Genomic DNA, 22,743 nt, shown 5'->3' with positions numbered 1-22,743 from the left:
TCACTTTTTTGGATATGTCAGAAATCCTAGCAGCTGAGAATGAAGTTGATGGCCAACTGTGTCTACCCCCGCACCACAGGTGTGCCTCACACACCATCAACATCATTTCCACAAGTGATGTGGAGAAATATTTAAGTTCCCATGCAGAGAGCAAGGCCGTTTATAGGAGCAGCACAGCAAAATGCACAGCGCTATGGACCAAATCCAGCAGATCTACCCTTGCATCAGAAGCAGTGGAGGAAGTCAGCAAAAGAAAGCTCCTGGTACCAACATCCACAAGGTGGAATTCAGTTTTTGATGCTGTAAAGAGAATTGCAGAAATTCCCATGAGTGAGCTGAATACGCTATGCTCCAAGCTGGGAGTTAAGTGCTTCATAGACCGAGAGTACCAGTTCCTTCATGAGTACTGCACCTTCATGAAGCCCCTCACTGCAGCTCTGGACATTTTACGAGGTGACTGTCCTCATGGGACTTTACTACCCACACTTGAAGTTCTGATGCAGAAGACCCTGGCTGTGAAAGATTCGCTCTCCAGGATGACTGCAGGCCTTCCAGATGCTATAGTGCAGGTATGTTCCACCTGTAAGCTACTTAAAAGTTCTTACACAGGATTTTTGTACATTGAACAGTATTTTCAATATTGTGGCAAAAAAGATTAAAACAAATGGAAATGTCAATAAGAATCCTAAAACAAAAAAAAAAAAATCCATAACATTGATCCCACATTAGGCATGGTTTGCAGGTAATTCAATTAGATAATAAACAGTAGGCCTTGTAGACATATCAAAACATATAAATTATATTTTTCAGGCTATCCAGACTCGTGTTGCTGGTGTGCTGGACGACAAAGATGCCCTTCTCGCAGCTGTCAGTTGTCCTAAATTCAAACTTCGATGGCTAAGAGATGCAGGTAGGAGGGAGCGAGTGAAAGAGCTTCTGATAACCGAGTGCCGCACAACTGCTCCTGCACCAGAGGCCCGCACTACAACTGCTAGCCAAGGTGAGATGGACTTTTTCACTTTTGAGGCAGAGCCAGACGACACCTACTCTGCAGAACAGGAAGTCATGGACTACCTTAGGTCAGCCTATGACCTTCAAATTCTGCATCGATTTACAAACATAAAGAACATTTTCTTGAAGTATAACACTCCAACCCCATCAAGTGCTCCTGTGGAGCGGCTTTTTAGTCTGGGAGGTTTGGTGCTCACACCTAGAAGAAATAGACTTTCTGACAGAAGGTTTGAAAAGCTTCTGTTAATGAGATACAACCACTGGTTTACTCGTCCCACTCCATTGTTTCACTCATAAAATGGGATTATAACATATGATTAAGCCAAAGTAACAAAAGCAGACATGTCAGCCTATATGTGGTATTATACACTACTGTAAACTGTTAAAGCCACTCCTTGCTGCTCCAATGCTGTGAACAGGTTCCATGTTTAGTTTTGTCATTACAGTGTTAATATTTAAACATGTCTGGTCAAGAAAGACTGTCTTCATTATATTTTTTTATTTAAAAAGTATTTATGTTCAACGAAGTGAAGAAAAACTATTTTATTTTAAAAAAAGATTTGTTTAGTGAAGTCAAGAAAGTCACTGTATTTTGTTTATGTAAAGCAAGTTTTTTATGATACTAAAGTTAAGAAATACTATTTAATTTTTTATAAAAAAGTATTTATGTTTAATGAAGTCAAGAAAGACTTTTTTTTTCTTTTTAAACATGTATTTTTTCCTGAAATGATTTTTAAGTTCAGCTTTATATGTCGGATACATTGTTGATGTTACCAATAAAATGCACTTTAAAAAAAAGTAAGTATTGGCAAAGCTCATAATTTTTATGTTGAGATGGTGGGGGACTGTTGTCAGCAGCTGCTGAAAGTAACTAATAAAGTAACTTGTAATCTAACTTAATTACTTTCAAAATCAAGTAATCAGTGAAGTAACTAAGTTACTTTTTCAAGGAGTAATCAGTAATCAGATTAAAGTTACTATTTGAAAGTAACTATGCCATCACTGTACAGTACAGACCAAAGGTTTGGACACACCTTCTCAGTCAAAGAGTTTTCTTTATTTTCATGACTATGAATATTGTAGCTTCACACTGAAGGCATCAAAACTATGAATTAACACATGTGGAATTATATACTGAACAAAAAAGTGTGAAACAACTGAAAATATGTCTTATATTCTAGGTTCTTCAAAGTAGCCACCTTTTGCTTTGATTACTGCTCCGCACACTCTTGGCATTCTGTTGATGAGCTTCAAGAAGTAGTCACCTGAAATGGTTTTCCAACAGTCTTGAAGGAGTTCCCAGAAATGCTTAGCACTTGTTGGCCCTTTTCCCTTCACTCTGCGGTCCAGCTCACCCCAAACCATTTTGATTGAGTTCAGGTCCGGTGACTGTGGAGGCCAGGTCATCTGGCGCAGCACCCCATCACTCTCCTTCTTGGTCAAATAACCCTTACACAGCCTGGAGGTGTGTTTGGGGTCATTGTCCTGTTGAAAAATAAATGATGGTCCAACTAAACGCAAACCGGATGGAATAGCATGCCGCTGCAAGATGCTGTGGTAGCCATGCTGGTTCAGTATGCCTTTAATTTTGAATAAATCCCCAAAAGTGTCACCAGCAAAGCACCCCCACACCATCACACCTCCTTCTCCATGCTTCACGGTGGGAACCAGGCATGTACAGGTCCTTCTCAAAAAAATAGCATATTGTGATAAAGTTCATTATTTTCTATAATGTAATGATGAAAATTTAACATTCATATATTTTAGATTCATTGCACACTAACTGAAATATTTCAGGTCTTTCATTGTCTTAATACGGATGATTTTGGCATACAGCTCATGAAAACCCAAAATTCCTATCTCACAAAATTAGCATATTTCATCCGACCAATAAAAGAAAAGTGTTTTTAATACAAACAACGTCAACCTTCAAATAATCATGTACAGTTATGCACTCAATACTTGGTCGGGAATCCTTTTGCAGAAATGACTGCTTCAATGCGGCGTGGCATTGAGGCAATCAGCCTGTGGCACTGCTGAGGTCTTATGGAGGCCCAGGATGCTTCGATAGCGGCCTTTAGCTCATCCAGAGTGTTGGGTCTTGAGTCTCTCAACGTTCTCTTCACAATATCCCACAGATTCTCTATGGGGTTCAGGTCAAGAGAGTTGACAGGCCAATTGAGTACAGTGATACCATGGTCAGTAAACCATTTACCAGTGGTTTAGGCACTGTGAGCAGGTGCCAGGTCGTGCTGAAAAATGAAATCTTCATCTCCATAAAGCTTTTCAGCAGATGGAAGCATGAAGTGCTCCAAAATCTCCTGATAGCTAGCTGCATTGACCCTGCCCTTGATAAAACACAGTGGACCAACACCAGCAGCTGACACGGCACCCCAGACCATCACTGACTGTGGGTACTTGACACTGGACTTCTGGCATTTTGGCATTTCCTTCTCTCCAGTCTTCCTCCAGACTCTGGCACCTTGACTTCCGAATGACATGCAGAATTTGCTTTCATCCGAAAAAAGTACTTTGGACCACTGAGCAACAGTCCAGTGCTGCTTCTCTGTAGCCCAGGTCTGGGGAATGCGGCACCTGTAGACCATTTCCTGCACACGCCTGTGCACGGTGGCTCTGGATGTTTCTACTCCAGACTCAGTCCACTGCTTCCGCAGGTCCCCCAAGGTCTGGAATCGGCCCTTCTCCACAATCTTCCTCAGGGTCCGGTCACCTCTTCTCGTTGTGCAGCGTTTTCTGCCACACTTTTTCCTTCCCACAGACTTCCCACTGAGGTGCCTTGATACAGCACTCTGGGAACAGACTATTCGTTCAGAAATTTATTTCTGTCTTACCCTCTTGCTTGAGGGTGTCAATAGTGGCCTTCTGGACAGCAGTCAGGTCGGCAGTCTTACCCATGATTGGGGTTTTGAGTGATGAACCAGGCTGGGAGATTTAAAGGCCTCAGGAATCTTTTGCAGGTGTTTAGAGTTAACTCGATTCAGATGATTAGGTTCATAGCTCGTTTAGAGACCCTTTTAATAATATGCTAATTTTGTGAGATAGGAATTTTGGGTTTTCATGAGCTGTATGCCAAAATCATCCGTATTAAGACAATGAAAGACCTGAAATATTTCAGTTAGTGTGCAATGAATCTAAAATATATGAATGTTAAATTTTCATCATTACATTATAGAAAATAATGAACTTTATCACAATATGCTAATTTTTTGAGAAGGACCTGTAGAGTCCATCCGTCCACCTCTTCTATGCCGCACAAAGACACGGTGGTTGGAACCAAAGATCTCAAACTTGGACTCATCAGACCAAAGCACAGATTTCCACCGGTCTAATGTCCATTCCTTGTGTTCTTTAGCCCAAACAAGTCTCTTCTGCTTGTTGCCTTTCCTCAGCAGTGGTTTCCTAGCAGCTATTTTACCATGAAGGCCTGATTCACACAGTCTCCTCTTAACAGTTGTTCTAGAGATGTGTCTGCTGCTAGAACTCTGTGTGGCATTGACCTGTTCTCTAATCTGAGCTGCTGTTAACCTGCGATTTCTGAGGCTGGTGACTCGGATGAACTTATTGTCCGCAGCAGAGGTGACTTTTGGTCTTCCTTTCCTGGGGCGGTCCTCATGTGAGCCAGTTTCTTGTAGCGCTTGATGGTTTTTGCGACTGCACTTGGGGACACTTTCAAAGTTTTTCCCAATTGTTCGGACTGACTGACCTTCATTTCTTAAAGTAATGATGGCCACTCATTTTTCTTTACTTAGATGCTTTCTTCTTGCCATAATACAAATTCTAACAGTCTATTCAGTAGGACTATCAGCTGTGTACTGTATCCACCTCCTGCACAACACAACTGATGGTCCCAACCCCATTTATTAGGCTTGAAATCCCACTTATTAAACCTGACAGGGCACACCTGTGAAGTGAAAACCATTTCAGGTGACTACCTCTTGAAGCTCATCAACAGAATGCCAAGAGTGTGCGGAGCAGTAATCAAAGCAAAAGGTGGCTACTTTGAAGAACCTAGAATATAAGACATATTTTCAGTTGTTTCACACTTTTGTGTTCAGTATATAATTCCACATGTGTTAATTCATAGTTTTGATGCCTTCAGTGTGAAGCTACAATATTCATAGTCATGTAAATAAAGAAAACTCTTTGAATGAGAAGGTGTGTCCAAACCTTTGGTCTGTACTGTACCTTTTTCCCAGTTTGGATAATTAACTCCATGGGACAACAGGGACAAAGAAACTGTGTTAATTGGGATGTGAGAAATTAGTTTATTCTTTCTTAACAACTCATTTGTTCCTAGTTGATATTATATCGCCCCCATGAGCGTTAAGAATTGAAGAGTATGAATACTTCACTGCATCAGTGATTCAAAATTCAAGCAGCTTGCATTCATGAAATCATTCAACCCCAATCGGAAATAAGATTTATTGGTCAACTGTGAAAGCTTGCAGCTGTTTACAGTTAACAACTCAATCTAGAAGAATTTAAATAGGTCCACACAACTAATATTACAAGTGACTTCTCCAACTTTGACAGAAATTTCCACTTTAAATGATAACTGCAGTCTTGAACTTATTCAACTTCAGGACATGCAGCTTTCAAAAGCAAAACGTCAGCTTCTAGCGTTACTGAGGAATCTTAGCTCAGCTCTCATGGAAAAAGTCCTCCTGTTCCTTAATTTCCTTGGGTTTAGGTGCTGAAACTGCCTTTTTCTAAAATAGATTTTTTTAAAATGTTCTTAGGATCATTGTCCTATTGGAGGTTCCACTGCTGCCCTTGCTCCACATTCCTCACATATGGCATGGTATTCACCCCTAGGATTCCTGATACTTGATTGAATCCATCTTCTCCTTCACTCACTACAGGTTTCCAGTGCCAAAGAAAATAAATGAAACCTCAAAAAATCATCAAGCCAGCCCCATGCTTAACCTCTTTGACTTATTTAAAGAGTAACCAGCATATCAGAGCTGACATTTCTTGTGATTTTAGCTCAGTAATAGTGTATATCCTGGAGTTTGGTAATTACACCCCTTCAGTATTTCATATCTGCCTTACTGTGGACACTGAAACCTCAGTGGCTGCCGCCACTAAGTCTTCCTGTGAGTCTTCAGCCATCAGTTAAGGATTTTTGAAGACCTCCCTCTCCAGAACTCTGGTGCAACGGATCATTCTGCCAAATCCCAATGGCGTAGTCAATGTTCCTTTCATTTTAAACTTGCAATTATGGCTTCTTACAGTGTTTCTATAAAAATTCAGGCTCTTTGCTATCTTTTACTATCCTTTGCCTTGTTTGGTGCAAGAACTTTATCCTGCCCTGACCTTTCTGGACAATGTGAAGTTATTGTCAACAGATATTTGAGGTGTTCTATCTCAAGAACACCTTATTGTACTGATGAAGCCCTAAAATGATTGATTTAATTAGAATAGAGTGGCTGGAAATGTTTTGAGACAGCAGTTGATATTGAAAGTTGAATTTAGTGTTGAATTTGTATAAAAATATTGTTGCATATTAGGTCTTGTGTAATTTGTTTATTGCAAACACCTGAACAAATAAGAATTTTGCCAATAAACCTAATTTGTAGTGCAAGTTGCAACTCTGTGTTAAAAAGTTAGGGATCATGAATTTAAACTGTTTACATAAAAACACAAAAGAAACATTTATCATAAACAGCTTATTACACTCACCGGTCAACATTTACGGTGCCCAGGCTCAGTATGTGTTTTTACAAAGGATGCCTAAATAGTTCTTGCTGCTGCATCAGTCAGTAATTTACAAGTAGAGTAAATATAAGTTTAAATGCACCCAAAAATATGGAAACATGCCATGGATCTAGGAACAACAGCCATGATAACTTTACAGTAAACACAACCCAGGTGGAAAAGGTTCCACTAAAACAATCAACTGGATGACTGTAATCATACCTCATGCTGTCTAGATCTAAGGATATCTTCAGTTCTTTCAGTTTTATTTAAAATTCACTTAATTTTTCCCACATTAATTTCACCATCAAAGTTAGCAGAATTAGATATTTTGCTAATGTGTCACCACACCTGTGTCTTCCTCATTGGTTTGCTGGTCCTGACTTTCCACATTTTCATCTGGCTCAAAGCCCTGGTTGACTGTGGGGTTAAAATTACATCGTCAGATTCAGGTTAGCTTTATAGGAATACTATCATTATGTTAGATTATTGTTATTATGTAGGTAAGCCCAAGGGAAACACATTATTGAGTAAAAACCTTCAAATTCAAAATCCTCAGAGATATCCAGTCCATCCATCATCCTCAAGATGCACAAACAGTAGTTATAGTCAAACGTGTCACTGAAACAACAAAGAGAAAGAAGGGAAGGAACGCCAGGTCAGAAGGGATATAAAACTGAAAATAAAAAGACTTAAAATAAAAAGACTTAAATTCCCTTTTTAATCACGTACTGCTACGTAATTTTCCTTTCCTTTAACAACTACTATTAGATTTTATATATTTTTGAGCCATTGAAAAACTAAAAAAACAACAAACTACAAATTAAGAGCAGCTTACTAAATGGTGCTGATATAGTCTTCAATGCTTTCAAGAGCACTGTCCCTCCAGTTTGTCTTGAAGCCCAGGACCAGAGTATTGGGTTTCAGTTTACCGAGACCGGATGCCTGTAAATGATGAGGGGAAATTAGAAGAGCAAACGAATTAATCAAACTAATCAAACCAATTAATGGATTCAAAAATTCTGTGTCAATATACAGAAATGCAATTTTAAAAACAAGCTCTTTGATGAGATATCAGTAAAGCATTTTGTCATGTAGGTTCTGTTGCAGGAACCTTTCTTAGAGTGTTGTTGTTTTTTTGGCCTATGCTAAAGATTTATTTCTGGAACACTGCTATGCTCAGTCCTGACTGGGATGACAATCAAAGACTATCTAGCAATAGGAAAACAACACTCTGTGTGTTGGAAGCAAGTACCCAGTGAGAGCTTATTAGGTTTTCTGTCTTTTCAAAGTACTATTAAATTTGAATTAGTAGTTATTGCTCTGCTTTTCTTTGTTACTTAGATACCTTCAACAAACATCTTTGGAAATGACTGAAATAAAGCTGTTTTGTACCTGTAGCAGCTGTTTAGCTCCAGCCCTGAAGTTGTCAGCAAAGAGAGCAGTGTAGAATGACCGCACCTTCCTCTTGTTCATCCATTCAACCAAACTGTCTGTAGTCTCCTGAGGCTGTGCCTTCCTGTCCTGCTCCCAGAAAATACAGAAATTCAACATTTATCAGAGATAGGCAGATTCAGTGAAGGACAATGAAATTGAACAATAACCATAAGCAAAGTAAATGTGCCACAGTGTTGATAAATACTTAATATACATTTATTTTCCTATTCTTTGTATATAACTCGTAACCAAAGCTCCTACCAGTATAATATCTCCACAGATCATAAGGCTTATTTGCTTAGTGAAGGAGCCAACAAAGTCCACCAGTGCAGGTCGTTGGTTCGGGGGCCCTGTCAGCACCAGGCACTGTGGTCTAGAAGAAGATGTGGAAAAGCAAAAAATAGGAATCAGTAATTGCTCTGTTCAGAAAACTCGGTAAAGGATTTTAAATAAACCCAATTTCTTTAAATTTTTTTGAAGCATCTTTAAAAGTTTTAATCTTTTTTATAACTACGCTTTCATTTTAACATGTACTATTAATATAATAATATAAAATAAGATAACAATAAATAGGACCAGAAACATTTAGGGACCTCTACCAAAAAGTAAACTTGTTGCACCTGTTAATTAAACTCCATATATCAAAAAAAAAAAAGAAGCAAACAAAAAAAAATTCATACATCAAGAGCCAAACCCCCCCCCCCCCTTAGCATGACTCACCTGAAATTCTTCACATGATCCTCCACACCAGTCAGAGAGACAGAGTATGACAAGGCCATGTTGTATGTGCTTGCCTGGACTGACGAACCCCAGTTTATCTCTGTGGAAGGGAAGCATTGTTTAGAAGGAACAAATGCAACAAATATTTCTTACCTGTTCCATTTGTCATAATCTGAGGGTGTTTGAGTTTTGTTTAGGGTTATTCTCCGATTATGATTATGTTCTCCAAGCTGTCTTTTGTGTCTTGCTTCTGATTGTTTGTGTTTTCCAGGTTGTGCTTTTTGGCTTTTATTCATTCGTTAGGGTTAAATTGCTTAATTCTTGTATTCTGTTCATGATGCATTTTTGATGTTCTGAAAGATTTTCCCTAGTTTGTGTCCTTGAACATCTGTTTTGTTCCTGGCATGTTTTGTTTTCACTCTCTAAGTCTGCCAAAGTAATCAGCTTCATCTGGTCCACCTTTTTTATGTAAACCAGTTTCTTAATAATCACCTGTGTCTTGCCCTGAATATACTGCTAATTTATGTTTACTCCTTGCTTGATTATCTAGTCTGCTGTCCATGCCACAACTTCCATTCATGCTAAGCCTGACCATGTTCATTCCTGCATCTGCACCATCTGCCTGCCTGTAAGTTTCTTTTTTGTGATAAAATCTTTTTTCAACTCACCACGCCATCAGCTCCAGCCTGTCTGCATTTGGGTCCACTCCAGAAACCACTTCTTGACATCACTGTATTTTTTAAAGCAATTTCATTCACTTGAATTTGACTGAGTTTATATACTCACGCGGTTTGCTGTAGTTGACATATCCAAAAAGGAAGAGGATAATGCAGAAGGTCCCAAGAGCAGCCCACCACGTAAACAGAAACATCAGAACTACAGAAACTACAGCTCCAAACAGAGCGGTCCATTTGCTGTAGTACTGAAATGACGGCCTCCAGCCTAAAATAATCAACAAATGAAAGGCATGTTTATATTTTGATATTATCAATCCTTATCTGCTGAAGGCCTGTCTAAAATGACTGGCACTATAATATCTTACCCTTAAAAGAGCTCTTGCTCAAGCTGTATCTGCTGTGTGGACTGAAATATTATCTGCATTAAACCAACTGACTCACAGAGAGCACAATGTGGCAGAATTTTATGTAGTCAGAAATTAAAACCCAAACTTGCATTTTGTTTCTCAAGAAACACCATAACAAGAGGCAAATTTTATGATTATGCAATTTACAGAAACAGCATAACATGTCCTGTGTAACTGCATTACATTGGCTAGTCCACCATATTGGAAGTTTGCCTTATAAATTAATTAAACCAAATGCAACATGGACTTAAAATGCAGTGCAAATCTGTCAATATCATATTTTCTCCTCTGAGATTCACGTCGTGTATTCACGTAAGCTGCTTCTATCGGTGAGGCATGTTATCTTTCAAAACCAATCACATACATATAGAATATCAATGATGTGTTTCAGATAATTTCAAATCCCACGATCCCTGACTGCAACAGCTGAGAATTTGTTGTTCAGCGGCTGTGTTTAGCTGACAGTCATAATTCCACACCCCCGTGATCTAAAGGTTTATAAAGGTTTTTTTTTTCTTTCCAATATTTCAGATTTCTCAAACATCTTTCGATCAACAATAAATCTACCATGCAAGCAATCTAGATATCAACATTCCTCCTTTCTGAAAGGAACATTGCTGTAATCTGAGATTTTATTTCATGCATCTACAATCTTTTTGTTATGAGTAACGTATCATTTAATCCAAACTGTTACTGTTAGCTGCAATAATGATTACATTATTTAACAATCAAATATGAGTTTATATTTTTAATATATAACAATGGTAAATAACTCACCAGGGGAATTGGTGATGGATGCATGAAAACAACTGAAGTTTATAAGGCAGTAGGAACATAGGAAGAAATTTGAGATGAGAGCTGCAATGGTATTCAGCTCAGCTGTATTGGCACATAGGAGACAAAAAGAGCCAACTTATACTTTTAACCTGTGTGAAAGTGCAGTAAACTAACAGCAATATGAATAATCATTTGCAAAGATATAGTGTCACACACACACCAATAAGAATGAAGGCTATAGCAATAATGTAGCAGAGAATATAAGCTCGAAGTGGCTCGTCGTTTTTTCCATAACCTTTCGCAAAGAATATGATGTACGGGTATATTTTGTCCTTGCATAGACACTGAAAAAAAGAAAAGGTTCAGTTAATTATACATGTACAACAGGGGGGAAAACTGCAACTCCTTTGATAAAGTCCTGCATCAAAAATAATATTTATTTTGACAATTTAGTGTTACAAAACTGAATATCTTTAGTATGATGTTGTCTCACCTGAAAGACTTTTGGTGCAGAGACAAGAAAACCCAAGGCAGAAGACAAACTGGCTGCAAAGACTCCAGCAGTGATGAGGTAGTAGAAACCAGAGACTTGCCCAAGTACCTGGTTGGAATATTTGTAACATTCGAGACAAACAGGTGATAATTTTGAGCAGTTATGATTAAAGACTGCAAACGACATTTATGTAAAACCGTCTATGTTATCTAACAGAATAAGTTTGACCAATACCTTTATACTGTTGGCGAGCCCAAATTCACAGGACTGGGACTGGATACAGTCTGTGAAGTTCCAACCCATATTACATGCCAGTCCCACACAGCCATCCGTGCGGTTTCCGGTCAGGATGTGACTTTGATTCCCAGAGGCATCTCTCACTACACATCCACCTGGAGAAAATTATAATTCCTAGGTTTGGCCTTCTTTTATTTATTCATGCAATTTTCTACAGATTGATATTTACAGCTTACCTACTACATACTATCAATGGAAACTACAGGGGTTGGACAATGAAACTGAAACACCTGGTTTAATGACCACAATAATTTATTAGTATGGTCTAGGGCCTCCTTTTGCGGCCAATACAGTGTCAATTCATCTTGGGAATGACATATACAAGTCCTGCACAGTGGTCAGAGGGATTTTAAGCCATTCTTCTTGCAGGATAGTGGCCAGGTCACTACATGATACTGGGGGAGGAAAACGTTTCCTGACTCGCTCCTCCAAAACACCCCAAAGTGGCTCAATAATATTTAGATCTGGTGACTGTGCAGGCCATGGGAGATGTTCAACTTCACTTTCATGTTCATCAAACCAATCTTTCACCAGTCTTGCTGTGTGTATTGGTGCACTGTCATCCTGATACACGGCACCGCCTTCAGGATATAACGTTTGAACCATTGGATGCACATGGTCCTCAAGAATGGTTCGGTAGTTCTTGGCAGTGACGCGCCCATCTAGCACAAATATTGGGCCAAGGGAATGCCATGATATGGCAGCCCAAACCATCACTAAACCACACCCATGCTTTACTCTGGGCATGCAACAGTCTGGGTGGTACGCTTCTTTGGGGCTTCTCCACGCCGTAACTCTCCCGGCTGTGGGGAAAACAGTAAAGGTGGACTCATCAGAGAACAATACATGTTTCACATTGTCCACAGCCCAAGATTTGTGCTCCTTGCACCATTGAAACCGACGTTTGGCATTGGCATGAGTGACCAAAGGATTGGCTATAGCAACCTGGCCGTGTATATTGACCCTGTGGAGCTCCCGACGGACAGTTCTGGTGGAAACAGGAGAGTTGAGGTGCACATTTAATTCTGCCGTGATTTGGGCAGCAGTGGTTTTATGTTTTTTGGATACAATCCGGGTTAGCACCTGAACATCCCTTTCAGACAGCTTCCTCTTGCGTCCAGACTTAATCCTGTTGGATGTGTTTCGTCCTTCTTGGTGGTATGCTGACATTACCCTGGATACCGTGGCTCTTGATATATCACAAAGACTTGCTGTCTTGGTCACAGATGCGCCAGCAAGACGTGCACCAACAATTTGTCCTCTTTTGAACTCTGGTATGTCACCCATAATGTTGTGTGCATTTCAATATTTTGAGCAAAACTGTGCTCTTACCCTGCTAATTGAACCTTCACACTCTGCTCTTACTGGTGCAATGGGCAATCAATGAAGACTGGCTACCCGGCTGGTCCAATTTAGCCAGGTGTTTCAGTTTCATTGTCCAACCCTTGTAAATCCCATATTATGTGTTGCATATTTATCTTCTTAAATCATTTCTCACACATTATTAATGACTGACAGCTACCACTGGCAACCATTAATGCTGGTTACCTCAAATATTTCACAGGTCAAATCAATGGTAAGATAAGACAAAGGTAGATATGTAATAAAAGTAACCTACCAACAGTTACTGCTATCCCCAGGTAACTAATTGTTGTCCAGAAAATTGCCATCAGGGTACCCTTTGGGATAGCTGTTGCAGGGTCCTGTAAAAAGAAAACTCAGTTCTCACCTTGCCCCTATTCACTTTGGTTTTTCTTTCTGTCTTTCTCATTAAGTGTAACACCTTTAGATCTCCAGAGATGTTGGCTCCAGACAAGATGCCAATGGCAGCAGGAAAGAAAATGGCAAACATCTGGAAAAAACTGCCTTGAGGACCTCGCCAGTTTGGTTTGAGGTTCTCAACAAAAATATCGCCTGTAGAGAGGATTAAAACAGAGATCATGTACCATCAAAGACTCAGGCAATGGGTTTCTTAAGCACTCAGTTGGGTAGATTGTTCTAAATTTGTACATTGTAAATGCATCAAATCCATCTCTCTATTTCAAGAGAATTTGTGTCCTGATTTCAAAGCAGAATTTTCATGAAATATGTTGAATCGGTACACCAAACATTTGCTAATTTGAAAGCTGCTCTCACAATGGTTTTTACTCTCCCGCATACCTCAGCATATTATTTTATTTTATCTTTTTTTTAAGTTGGAAATCTTCATAAATCTTTGAATATTTGGTAGAACTGCCTGTTAAACTATGTGACTTGGGTTAAATATTTTTGGTTTTCTTCCAAAAGAACTACTTTTAAAGCCAGGCCTAAAACTTTCCTTTGTGATAAAGCTTATAGTTAGTGTCTTAGGTTATTCTGAGCTATCTCTGTAGTTATGCTGCTATAGGTTTAGACTGCTGGAGGATATAATGACCACTTCACTCTCTCTGCTACATTCTGATACTACTCTCCAATTTTACACTTGGCCCTTCCTTTCAGTGTTTAACCCTGTCTCTCCTAGACATAGCTACTGACTGAGATTTGACTGTGACTAACTGTATGGGCTTGCTTATATACTCTAGACTTGAAAACTGGCTCAGAGTTCATCTGCTTAGGTGTCTTTCTCTCCTAGATAAGGCCTTGAAAGGAGCTATACCTATTAATGTTTCACTATTTTCCCCATACATGTACTACTGGATTAGTGCTTCTGTGGTCTTTTTGTGTCTCTGCTCAATGTATGTACCCAACTTGAAATATGTTTGATCCGATTAAATTGACCCTGTAAAGTACCTTGAAATTACATATGTTGCGAATGGGCGCTATATAAATAAACTGAATTGAATTGAATGAAGGGCTGCACGGTGGAGCAGTTGGTAGCACTGTTGCCTTACAGCAAGAAGGTCCTGGGTTCAATTCCTGTCCAGGGGTCTTTCTGCATGGAGTTTGCATGTTCTCCTAGTGCATGTGTGGGTTCTTACCAGGTACTCTGGCTTCTTCCCACAGTCCAAAGACATGCCTGTTAGGTTAATTGGTCACTCTAAATTGCCCTTAGGTGTATGAATGAGTGTGTGCATGGTTGCTTGTGTGTTGCCCTGTGATGGACTGGTGACTTGTCCAGGGTGTACCCTGCCTCTCGCCCATAGACTGCTGGAGATAGGCACCAGCTTCCCTGCAACCCACTATGGAATAAGCAGTAGAAAATGAATGAATGAATTGAATTCCATAAGCTTTGCTGAAATTTTGGCCCATTCATCCTCACAGAAGAGGTGAGATTTATATGTTGCATTTGTAACAAATACATTTTCAGCTCTCTCCACTTTGATATTTTGAGATTATTGCATATTGTCTCATTTGAAATAAAGTGTATGCTGTAGATAATTCACATTTTCTATTCAATTTTAGGAAATGCAATGTTTCATGGAAAAGATCTACTTTACCTCGGTATCCAAAGATGCCAAAAGCCTGTTTCTCAATGCTTGGAGGGATTACTGTGCCCACAAAGTAGTTTGCAAAGGATACCAGAAGAACCAAGAAGAACAAAATCTGGGTCTGAAACCAAAACAAATTAACAGATAGGAAAAAAAAGATTAAATAATTGAGCTAAACATATGACTATATGAATTAAACAAAATGCTGCTGTTTTCTGTTTTTGTTATATAGTACAAAGTTTCCCGTGGACTTCACCTTGGACTCCCACTCCATTCCAGCCAGGGAAATAAGGAGAAGAACCGTGACTGTGATCACTCCGACGATTCGGACATCATTGGTTGAATCCACCATGACGGCACCAAATTCCTAAATTAAGTGACAATTCTCAAAATACACACAACTTAATTTATTTGTGGTGGGTAATAAGATAGAAAAAGTTATGGAAATACTTAAAATATCGGCTTATTCAAATATTTAACCTTTATGTGTTCTTAATTCATCTTCCCAAATGACAGTATGAAAACTTTTACAGTATTTACAGGTTTATGTGTGCAGTTTTTTTTTTGTCTCTTGTCAGTTCCCAACTTGTTTAGTAAGAGAGATGTTGCGCAATATGCATGCCTAGAAATTCTTAATTGTAATATAACAAATTGCTTGAGTTATTGGTATTCATTGCTATCATTTATCTGTGAAAATGCATGGCTTTATTTAGAAGCTCCAATGCATTCAGAGCAACACATTATTTTGCCAAACACTAAAATGACCCTAAAACATAGTGACCAGTTGCTAAACTTATAAATATGTTTGTTTGTTTTTTTTCAGAATAAAACAAAATTGACACAAGTTAAAATAGAGGTACATACCTGCATCATATCACGGACCACCTCTGCAAAACCGACAGTGTTGAGTGCACAGGCCAGAGCATTTGCAAAGGAGAAAACCATCCCAATAGGTCCTCCAATTTCAGGACCCAAGGTACGGGAGATCATGAAATATGCGCCTCCTGGAAAATGTTTTCCATGGAAACAAGACTACTTTAATGAATAGCTAAAAAAATACCAAAATACCAAAGTACAGATTACATCTAGAAGATATGCAGTGCTTTACAGAACTGTGAAGTGGAAAGAAAATGATATATGCTTTTTTATTTTTTTCTAATGATAATATCCAAAAAGGCTTGTGTGTGTTTGTATTTAGCAGCCCTTGAGAATAATGTTTTGCTGCAATAACAGCTGCAGGTGTTTCAGGGAAATGTAAAATAAGTAGTCTATTGGCCAGTGTCCGTGGGCAGTATTTTATCAGGTCTCACCACATATTCTAATTTAAATTTAGATCAAAACTATGACAATGTTATACTGAAACATGAATGTGATTCATAAGGTCTCGTTGTGTCTTTAGACTCTTTCTTTTCTGTTGTCTGGATCCCTGGAACCCAAGATCTTTGGGTGGGTGGAGGCGTGACTGGTTTAGTGTGATGACTTGGAGGCGGGTTGTGTTGGGACCCCAGCCATGGATGAACATGAAGTGAACATGTCACAACATTAAAGGCCAGTATGAACTTTTCTGGAACTTTCAAAATAAATTGCATTAAGCTACTACCAGCTTAGCCGAGGAAAAGGAAGAGTCAGAGCTGGAATCTTTGACTCAAAGATACCTTTCCCCCTCTGCTCGGTCTCTATCCGGCTGCGGAAAGCAGCTAATGGAGGGACCAGAGCACGCGACAGCTAAAAGCCTTGAAGCTCACTGGTGAGTAAGGCTTCTACTTCAAAGAATCCTTGGATCCAGAATAGATTAGGATCATGCCAATCATATGCAATAAAGTTAAGTAATGATTTGCTGTTCAAGTACCCAGCATTCATTCATAAGAAGGGTATAAGAACACAAGTGTGGCTTGACTTTTCTTCTGAGGCCTCCAAAAGCAGCCCTAACCCAAGCGGATTTCCCCCCACAGCCTGAAAAAGAAGGCATTGGGATCGCATCACAAGCCTTCCTTCCACATCCAGGTAGCGAGAGCTACCCTGCCACACCTCGGCCACTGAAGGAGCCGAATGTACCGTTGTTGTACGTTTCAGTCCACACATGGATGAAAGGACAGCTTCGCTTCCCTCAACTAGTTGCCCAGAAACCTTTTCCTCAGCACGATTGATGTAAGAGGTACTGTTTGGGCAGAGAACATTAGTTTAAAATGAAATAATCTATATGATGTTTGTTTAATTAAGTTTTTTTTTTGTTTGTTTGTGTTGAGAAAGCCCAGCTAGCAGATGAGATGATGAGATGCTCTGTGTTGTGTTTTTGAAGTTGAGACATGTTTTTTTAAAGGGTGGGTTTTAAACACAGATTGGCCATAACATGACATGAACATTTTGATCCTTTTATTGATTTAACTTTAAAGAGCTATAGGCTTTCTTTTCTTAGCTTCAACCGCTAACGGCGAAGGAATCACATGACTTATGAATGTCATCTCATGAACCCGTAGGCTTTGTCATCACCAAGATAAGAATCATTTATCCAAAAAGGTTGTTAGTTTCCAATCTAGGAAAATAATATTAATATTATTTGAATACTTCCTTATTAATATTTCACCAAATATTATTGTACTAAAAAAAGGCAGCTAATGAAACATAATTGAGAATTAGTCACCTGGAATTGTTGGTTTTATTCAGAAAATTATACTTTTAACTATGTTTTCTTTATTTTTTATTTTATTTTTAATAATGTTTTATCTGATCTTGCAATGTGAATGGTGGTTTGAAGGTATTCCAATTATTGTTATTTCCAAGATTATTTTCAGATTCTTCAAGATAATCTTTGATTCTCAAACATAAATGATATTGAATGGTAATGTTGCATCACTTAATTCGTCATGGTTTTAACCATCTTTGATTCACTTGTTCACATTGTAGTTGGTCTTCCTTATTTTTTCATTCTGCTAGGATTGTTCAGTTGGATTGTTCTATGTATAGTAAATCATTTGTTGATTGAAATATGTTTGACTTTGAGTTGATTTATTTTTGTTAATAAATTACTGTATTTTAAGAAATTGTGTGAATTTATTCCCTGTGTGTGCAGAGTTTTCCTTTTCAGTAATGTCAGAGTTTGGCTCATCCCTTTCATTGTTGTCCTAATAAGAGCTGGTATTCACTGGACAACACTTAACAGACCGAATTATCATTTAAGAAAATTTTAATATTAAATGATATTCATAAAAATAATCACAAGAGTTGGTTCAGTGTGGCCAGTTGATGGTATAGCTGGCTTCAGTGTGGTGAATCGAAGGAGGGTGGAGGCGTGATTGGGTTTAATGTGGTGAGGTGTAGGTATGGCTCAGTTCTGTGTGGTGTTATATATTTAGACAGAAACTATTCGTTAATGTCAGAAACACTTCTTAGCACGTATGCCTATTCATTCATATTGTCATCTTAAAACAACTCAGGAAAAATAAATGTGTGTTGTAGGGTTTTATAGATCAAGTTTATCACATCTCAACTACTGTATCATTGCAGGTCATAACTTTGTGTGTTTAACATCAACAGACTAGCTGTCTTTAATTAACAACATTAATTTTGAATGTGAAGATACCAGTCCACATCCCAATTTAAATGATGACCACAGTTAAATCACAGAATGATGGATTTCGGTTTGTGGACCTAATTATAATCCTTTGATGCTTGATAATGTATAACTGTACACCAGACTGGAACTTGGGATGAATGCAAAGAGTTAGTTCAAAACAGGGTTACTCCTGACTGAGAATGTAAACTCCAACATTAGTTTAGACCTGACTGTTAGCTTTCCCCTGACCAGACTAGCCTATCAGAATAGGTCCCCATGGTAACCGATGTTTGATTTCTTTGTGTACTTCTCTGAACAAAATGTTAAACCAGGATACAGGCCCCTGGCCTCTTCTCAATGTTTTCAGAGTTTGAATCTCTTTGTAAACACGACACAGAGTTTTATCTCTCTATTTAAGGACAATTTAAATTTACCAATGCTATTATTACTTACATATTGCTCTGCTAGTTAGACAGTAAACAAATTTAAATGTCGTAATGCCCAGGTGATGTACCCATTTTTGATGATGGCCCTCTGAGCTACATAATTACAATAGCAGGCATCATTTACGTTTCTGAAATCACACATGGACTCACCTGAGACAACCCTCCCATTGGTGGAAATAGCAGAGATTGACAGCGAAGTCACTGAGGTCAACACCACTGACATGAGGATTATTACACAAGTCAACACTGTCATGAGAGAAATAAAGATAGCCATAAACACAACTATTTTGTGCATTTTAGTTTCTGCTTGAACAAGTCAACAAAATTTTTGCTTGGCAAATCAATTATTCATTTTTTATTATTTTTCATCCTTTGTTTTCCTTTCCATTCCAAGCTTCAAATCTACTCTCCAAAATATTTCATAAAGGACTCGTTTGTGGTTTTCTAAAATTCCTTGACTCAAACAATTGTTTTTTGTTAGCCTTAACAATTGTTTAATTGAAAGATGTGTTTTTACACAACACCATTTTAACATGGTGTATAGGGGATCTTCAGTCCTGGATTTTATTCTCACCCTTTCAACGTTTCAAGACACCCTCATGAGGACTACGCAAATGAGGCACGTTACGCCGCCCGGTATGGTGGAGCCGGGGTCCCACACTGGAGCCAGACCTGTCGTCGGGACCCGTCAGAGAGCGCCTGGTGGCTAGGTTGCTCCTCGCGTGTCCAGACCAGGCCAAGCCCGAAGGAGAGAAAAGAGGCCTTCCCCCAGTGGGCCCACCTCCGGCAGGGGTAACCCTGAGGGACTGGTGGAAAGAGGATCGGGCGGCGTACAAAGGTGGAGACCTCGGCGGCCCGATCCCCGGATGCTTAGGCTGGCTCTAGGGACATGTAATGTCACCTCACTGGTGGGCAAGGAGCCTGAGCTTGTGCGGGAAGTCGAGAGATATTGACTAGAAATGGTCGTGCTCACTTCCAAGCACAGTGTGGGCTCTGGAACCCATCTTCTCGAGAGGGGCTGGACTCTCTTCTACTCTGGAGTGGCTCATGGGGAGAGGCGGCGGGCTGGGGTGGGTTTGCTTGTTGCCCCCCAGCTCAGCCATCTCATGTTGGGTTTTACCCCAGTAGATGAGAGGGTCGCATCGCTGCGCCTTCGGGTTGGGGACAGGTCTCTGACTGTCGTTTCGGGCACTGAGTGCCTAGCCTTCTTGGCGTCCCTGTCGGGAGTGCTGGATATTGCCCCTCCCGGGGACTCCATTTTTTCTGCAGGAAGACTATAACGCCCATGTGGGAAACGACAGTGACACCTGGAGAGGCGTGATTAGGAGGCATGGCCTCCCCGATCTGAATCCGAGTGGTGTTTCATTATTGGACTTCTGTGCTAGTCACGGATTGTCCATAATGAACACCATGTTCAAGCATAAGGGTTTCAATCAGTGCACTTGGCACCAGGACACCCTAGGAAGGATATTCTCTGCATCTATTGTCAATGCTGCTGACCGTAGCTGCGGCTGTAAGGTCTGCGGTGCCTGTCGTGGTGGCAATCCCCAAACCCAGTGGTGGACACCATAAGTAAGGGACACTGTCAAGCTGAAGAAGGAGTCCTCTCAGATGTGGTAGGCTTGTGGGACTCCTGAGTCAGCTGACGGGTGCCGTGAGGCAAAGCGTGCCGTGGCCCGGGCTGTGGCAAAGGGAAAAACCCAAGCCTGGGAAGAGTTCGGTGAGGCCATGGAGAAGGACTACCGATTGAAGCGATTCTGGCAAACCATTCAGCGCCTCGGGGGGGAAGCAGTGCTTTGCCAACACTGTTTACAGTGGGGTGGGAGGCTGCTGACCTTGACTGGGGACATTATCAGGCGGTGGAAGGAGTGGTTCGTGGATCTCCTCAAACCTGCCATCACGCATTCCCTGGTGGAGACAGAGGCTGGGGACTCGGGGTTAGACTCTTTCATCACCCAGCGTGAAGTCACCGAGGTTGCAGGGCTTCGGGGGTGGATGAGATCCGCCCTGAGTACCTCAAGTCTCTGGATATTGTATGGCTGTCATGGTTGACACGCCTCTTCAACATTGCGTGGCGGTCAGGGACAGTGCCTCTGGACTGAAAGACTGGGGTGGTGGTCCCCCTTCATAAGAAGGTTGACTGGAGGGTGTGTTCCAACTACAGGGGGATCAAACTCCTCAGCCTCACTGGTGAGGCTTATGCAAGGGTATTGGACAGGAGAGTCCGGCCGATAGTCGAACTTTGGCTTCAGGAGGAGGAGTGTGGTTTTCGTCCAGCCGTGGGACACTGGACCAGTTATATACCCTCTACAGGGTACTTGAGGGTTCATGGGAGTTTGCCCAACCGGTCCACATGTGTTTTGTGGACATGGAGAAGACATTCGACTGTGTCCCTTGTGGTGCCCTGTGGGGAGTGCTCCAGGAGTATGGAATCGGGAGCCCTTATTAGGGACCATCCGTTCTCTGTACAAGTGGAGCAGGTGTTAAGTCGGACCTGTTGCCGGTTCTTGTTGGACTCCGGCAGGGCTGTCCTTTGTCACCGGTCCTGTTCACAACTTTTATGGACAGGATTTCTAGGCGCAGCCAAGGGCCGGAGGGGGTCTGGTTTGGAGATCAGTGAAATTTGTCTCTTTTTTTTGCAGATGACGTGGTCCTGCTGGCCCCCTCTAGTCAAGACCTACAGCATGCGCTTGGGGTGGTTCGCAGCCGAGTGTGAAGTGACTGTAGTGAAAATTAGCTCCTCCAAGTCCGAGGCCATGGTTCTCCACTGGAAAAGCGTGGCTTGTCCTCTTCAGGTTAGAGGGGAGTTCCTGACTCAAGTGGAGGAGTTCAAGTATCTCGGGGTCTTGTTCACAATTGAGGGAAGAATGGAGCGGGAGATCGACAGACGGATTGGTGCAGCTGCCACAGTAATGGGGGCACTGTTCCGGTCTGTTGTGGAGAAGAGAGAGCTGAGCCTAAAAGCGAAGCTCTCGATTTACCGGTATGTCTACGTTCCTAACCTCACCTATGGCCATGAACTTTGGGTCATGACCAAAAGAACGAGATCCCGGATACAAGCGGCTGAAATGAGCTTCCTCTGTAGGGTGGCTGGACACTCCCTTAGAGATAGGGTGAGGAGCTCGGCGATTCGGGAGGGGCACGGGGTAGAGCCGCTGCTCCTCCACATCAAGAGGAGCCAATTGAGGTGGCTTGGGCATCTACATTGGATGCCTCCTGGACAACTTCCTCGGGAGGTGTTCCAGGCACGTCCCACCGGGGGGGGGGCAGGGGACGGCCCAGAACACAATCTGAAGGGACTATGTCTCTTGGCTGGCCTGAGAATGCCTTGGGCTCTCCCCGGAGGAGCTGGAAGAGGTGTCTGGAGAGAGGGATGTCTGGGTGTCTCTGCTGAGTCTGCTGGCCCTGCAACCCGGTCCCAGATAAAGCGGAAGACAACGAGACGCAACTTTTCAATGTTTAAAATGGAAAAATCAATGATTTTTCCAATGAACATATTCCTGAGATAGGAGGGAAGAAATGCAGTGCAGGATGTGCTGGAATGTCAAGTAAATAGAGGTCAAGAAAACTGATTGTATAAAAAAATGCTGGAAGGGCAGACTCACCAATGCCTGCCTGAGAGGTGATCCATGACAGTCGGAGGAACAAGATGACCCCCCAAATATTCAGCATGCAACGAACCTGAAACCAAAGATTAATGGAAGCAGCTGTGTGATGTTTGATACTGACAAGGTGAGAGTGCTACTAATTTGGTTACCAACTAAATTATATCTGTATGACTGTTGCATGATGTTTGATGT

The 22,743-nt window shown here is 40.9% G+C and overlaps 1 protein-coding gene across 1 annotated transcript in view; it reads right to left on the bottom strand.

Moving 5' to 3' along the window:
• The window catches only part of LOC124880099 (solute carrier family 12 member 3-like), a 28,584-nt gene that overhangs the window by 5,671 nt on the left and 170 nt on the right, over positions 1-22,743 (bottom strand). The window contains exons 2-19 of the mRNA XM_047385016.1: positions 22,549-22,624; positions 19,094-19,189; positions 15,809-15,948; positions 15,201-15,311; positions 14,954-15,065; positions 13,321-13,451; positions 13,156-13,240; positions 11,475-11,632; positions 11,241-11,348; positions 10,968-11,091; positions 10,748-10,849; positions 9,673-9,828; positions 8,887-8,986; positions 8,428-8,539; positions 8,125-8,253; positions 7,568-7,674; positions 7,268-7,350; positions 7,081-7,149 (exon numbers count right to left, since the gene is read on the bottom strand). Coding sequence (XP_047240972.1) covers positions 7,081-7,149; positions 7,268-7,350; positions 7,568-7,674; positions 8,125-8,253; positions 8,428-8,539; positions 8,887-8,986; positions 9,673-9,828; positions 10,748-10,849; positions 10,968-11,091; positions 11,241-11,348; positions 11,475-11,632; positions 13,156-13,240; positions 13,321-13,451; positions 14,954-15,065; positions 15,201-15,311; positions 15,809-15,948; positions 19,094-19,189; positions 22,549-22,624 — 1,999 coding nt within the window. The remainder of the gene's footprint in view (positions 1-7,080; positions 7,150-7,267; positions 7,351-7,567; positions 7,675-8,124; positions 8,254-8,427; positions 8,540-8,886; positions 8,987-9,672; positions 9,829-10,747; positions 10,850-10,967; positions 11,092-11,240; positions 11,349-11,474; positions 11,633-13,155; positions 13,241-13,320; positions 13,452-14,953; positions 15,066-15,200; positions 15,312-15,808; positions 15,949-19,093; positions 19,190-22,548; positions 22,625-22,743) is intronic.

The sequence above is a fragment of the Girardinichthys multiradiatus genome, chromosome 14 (genome assembly GCF_021462225.1).
Source record: "Girardinichthys multiradiatus isolate DD_20200921_A chromosome 14, DD_fGirMul_XY1, whole genome shotgun sequence".
Classification (NCBI taxonomy): Eukaryota; Metazoa; Chordata; class Actinopteri; order Cyprinodontiformes; family Goodeidae; genus Girardinichthys; species Girardinichthys multiradiatus.
Note: the sequence above shows the minus strand (reverse complement) of the source record. Positions and strands in the feature narration are given on the sequence as shown.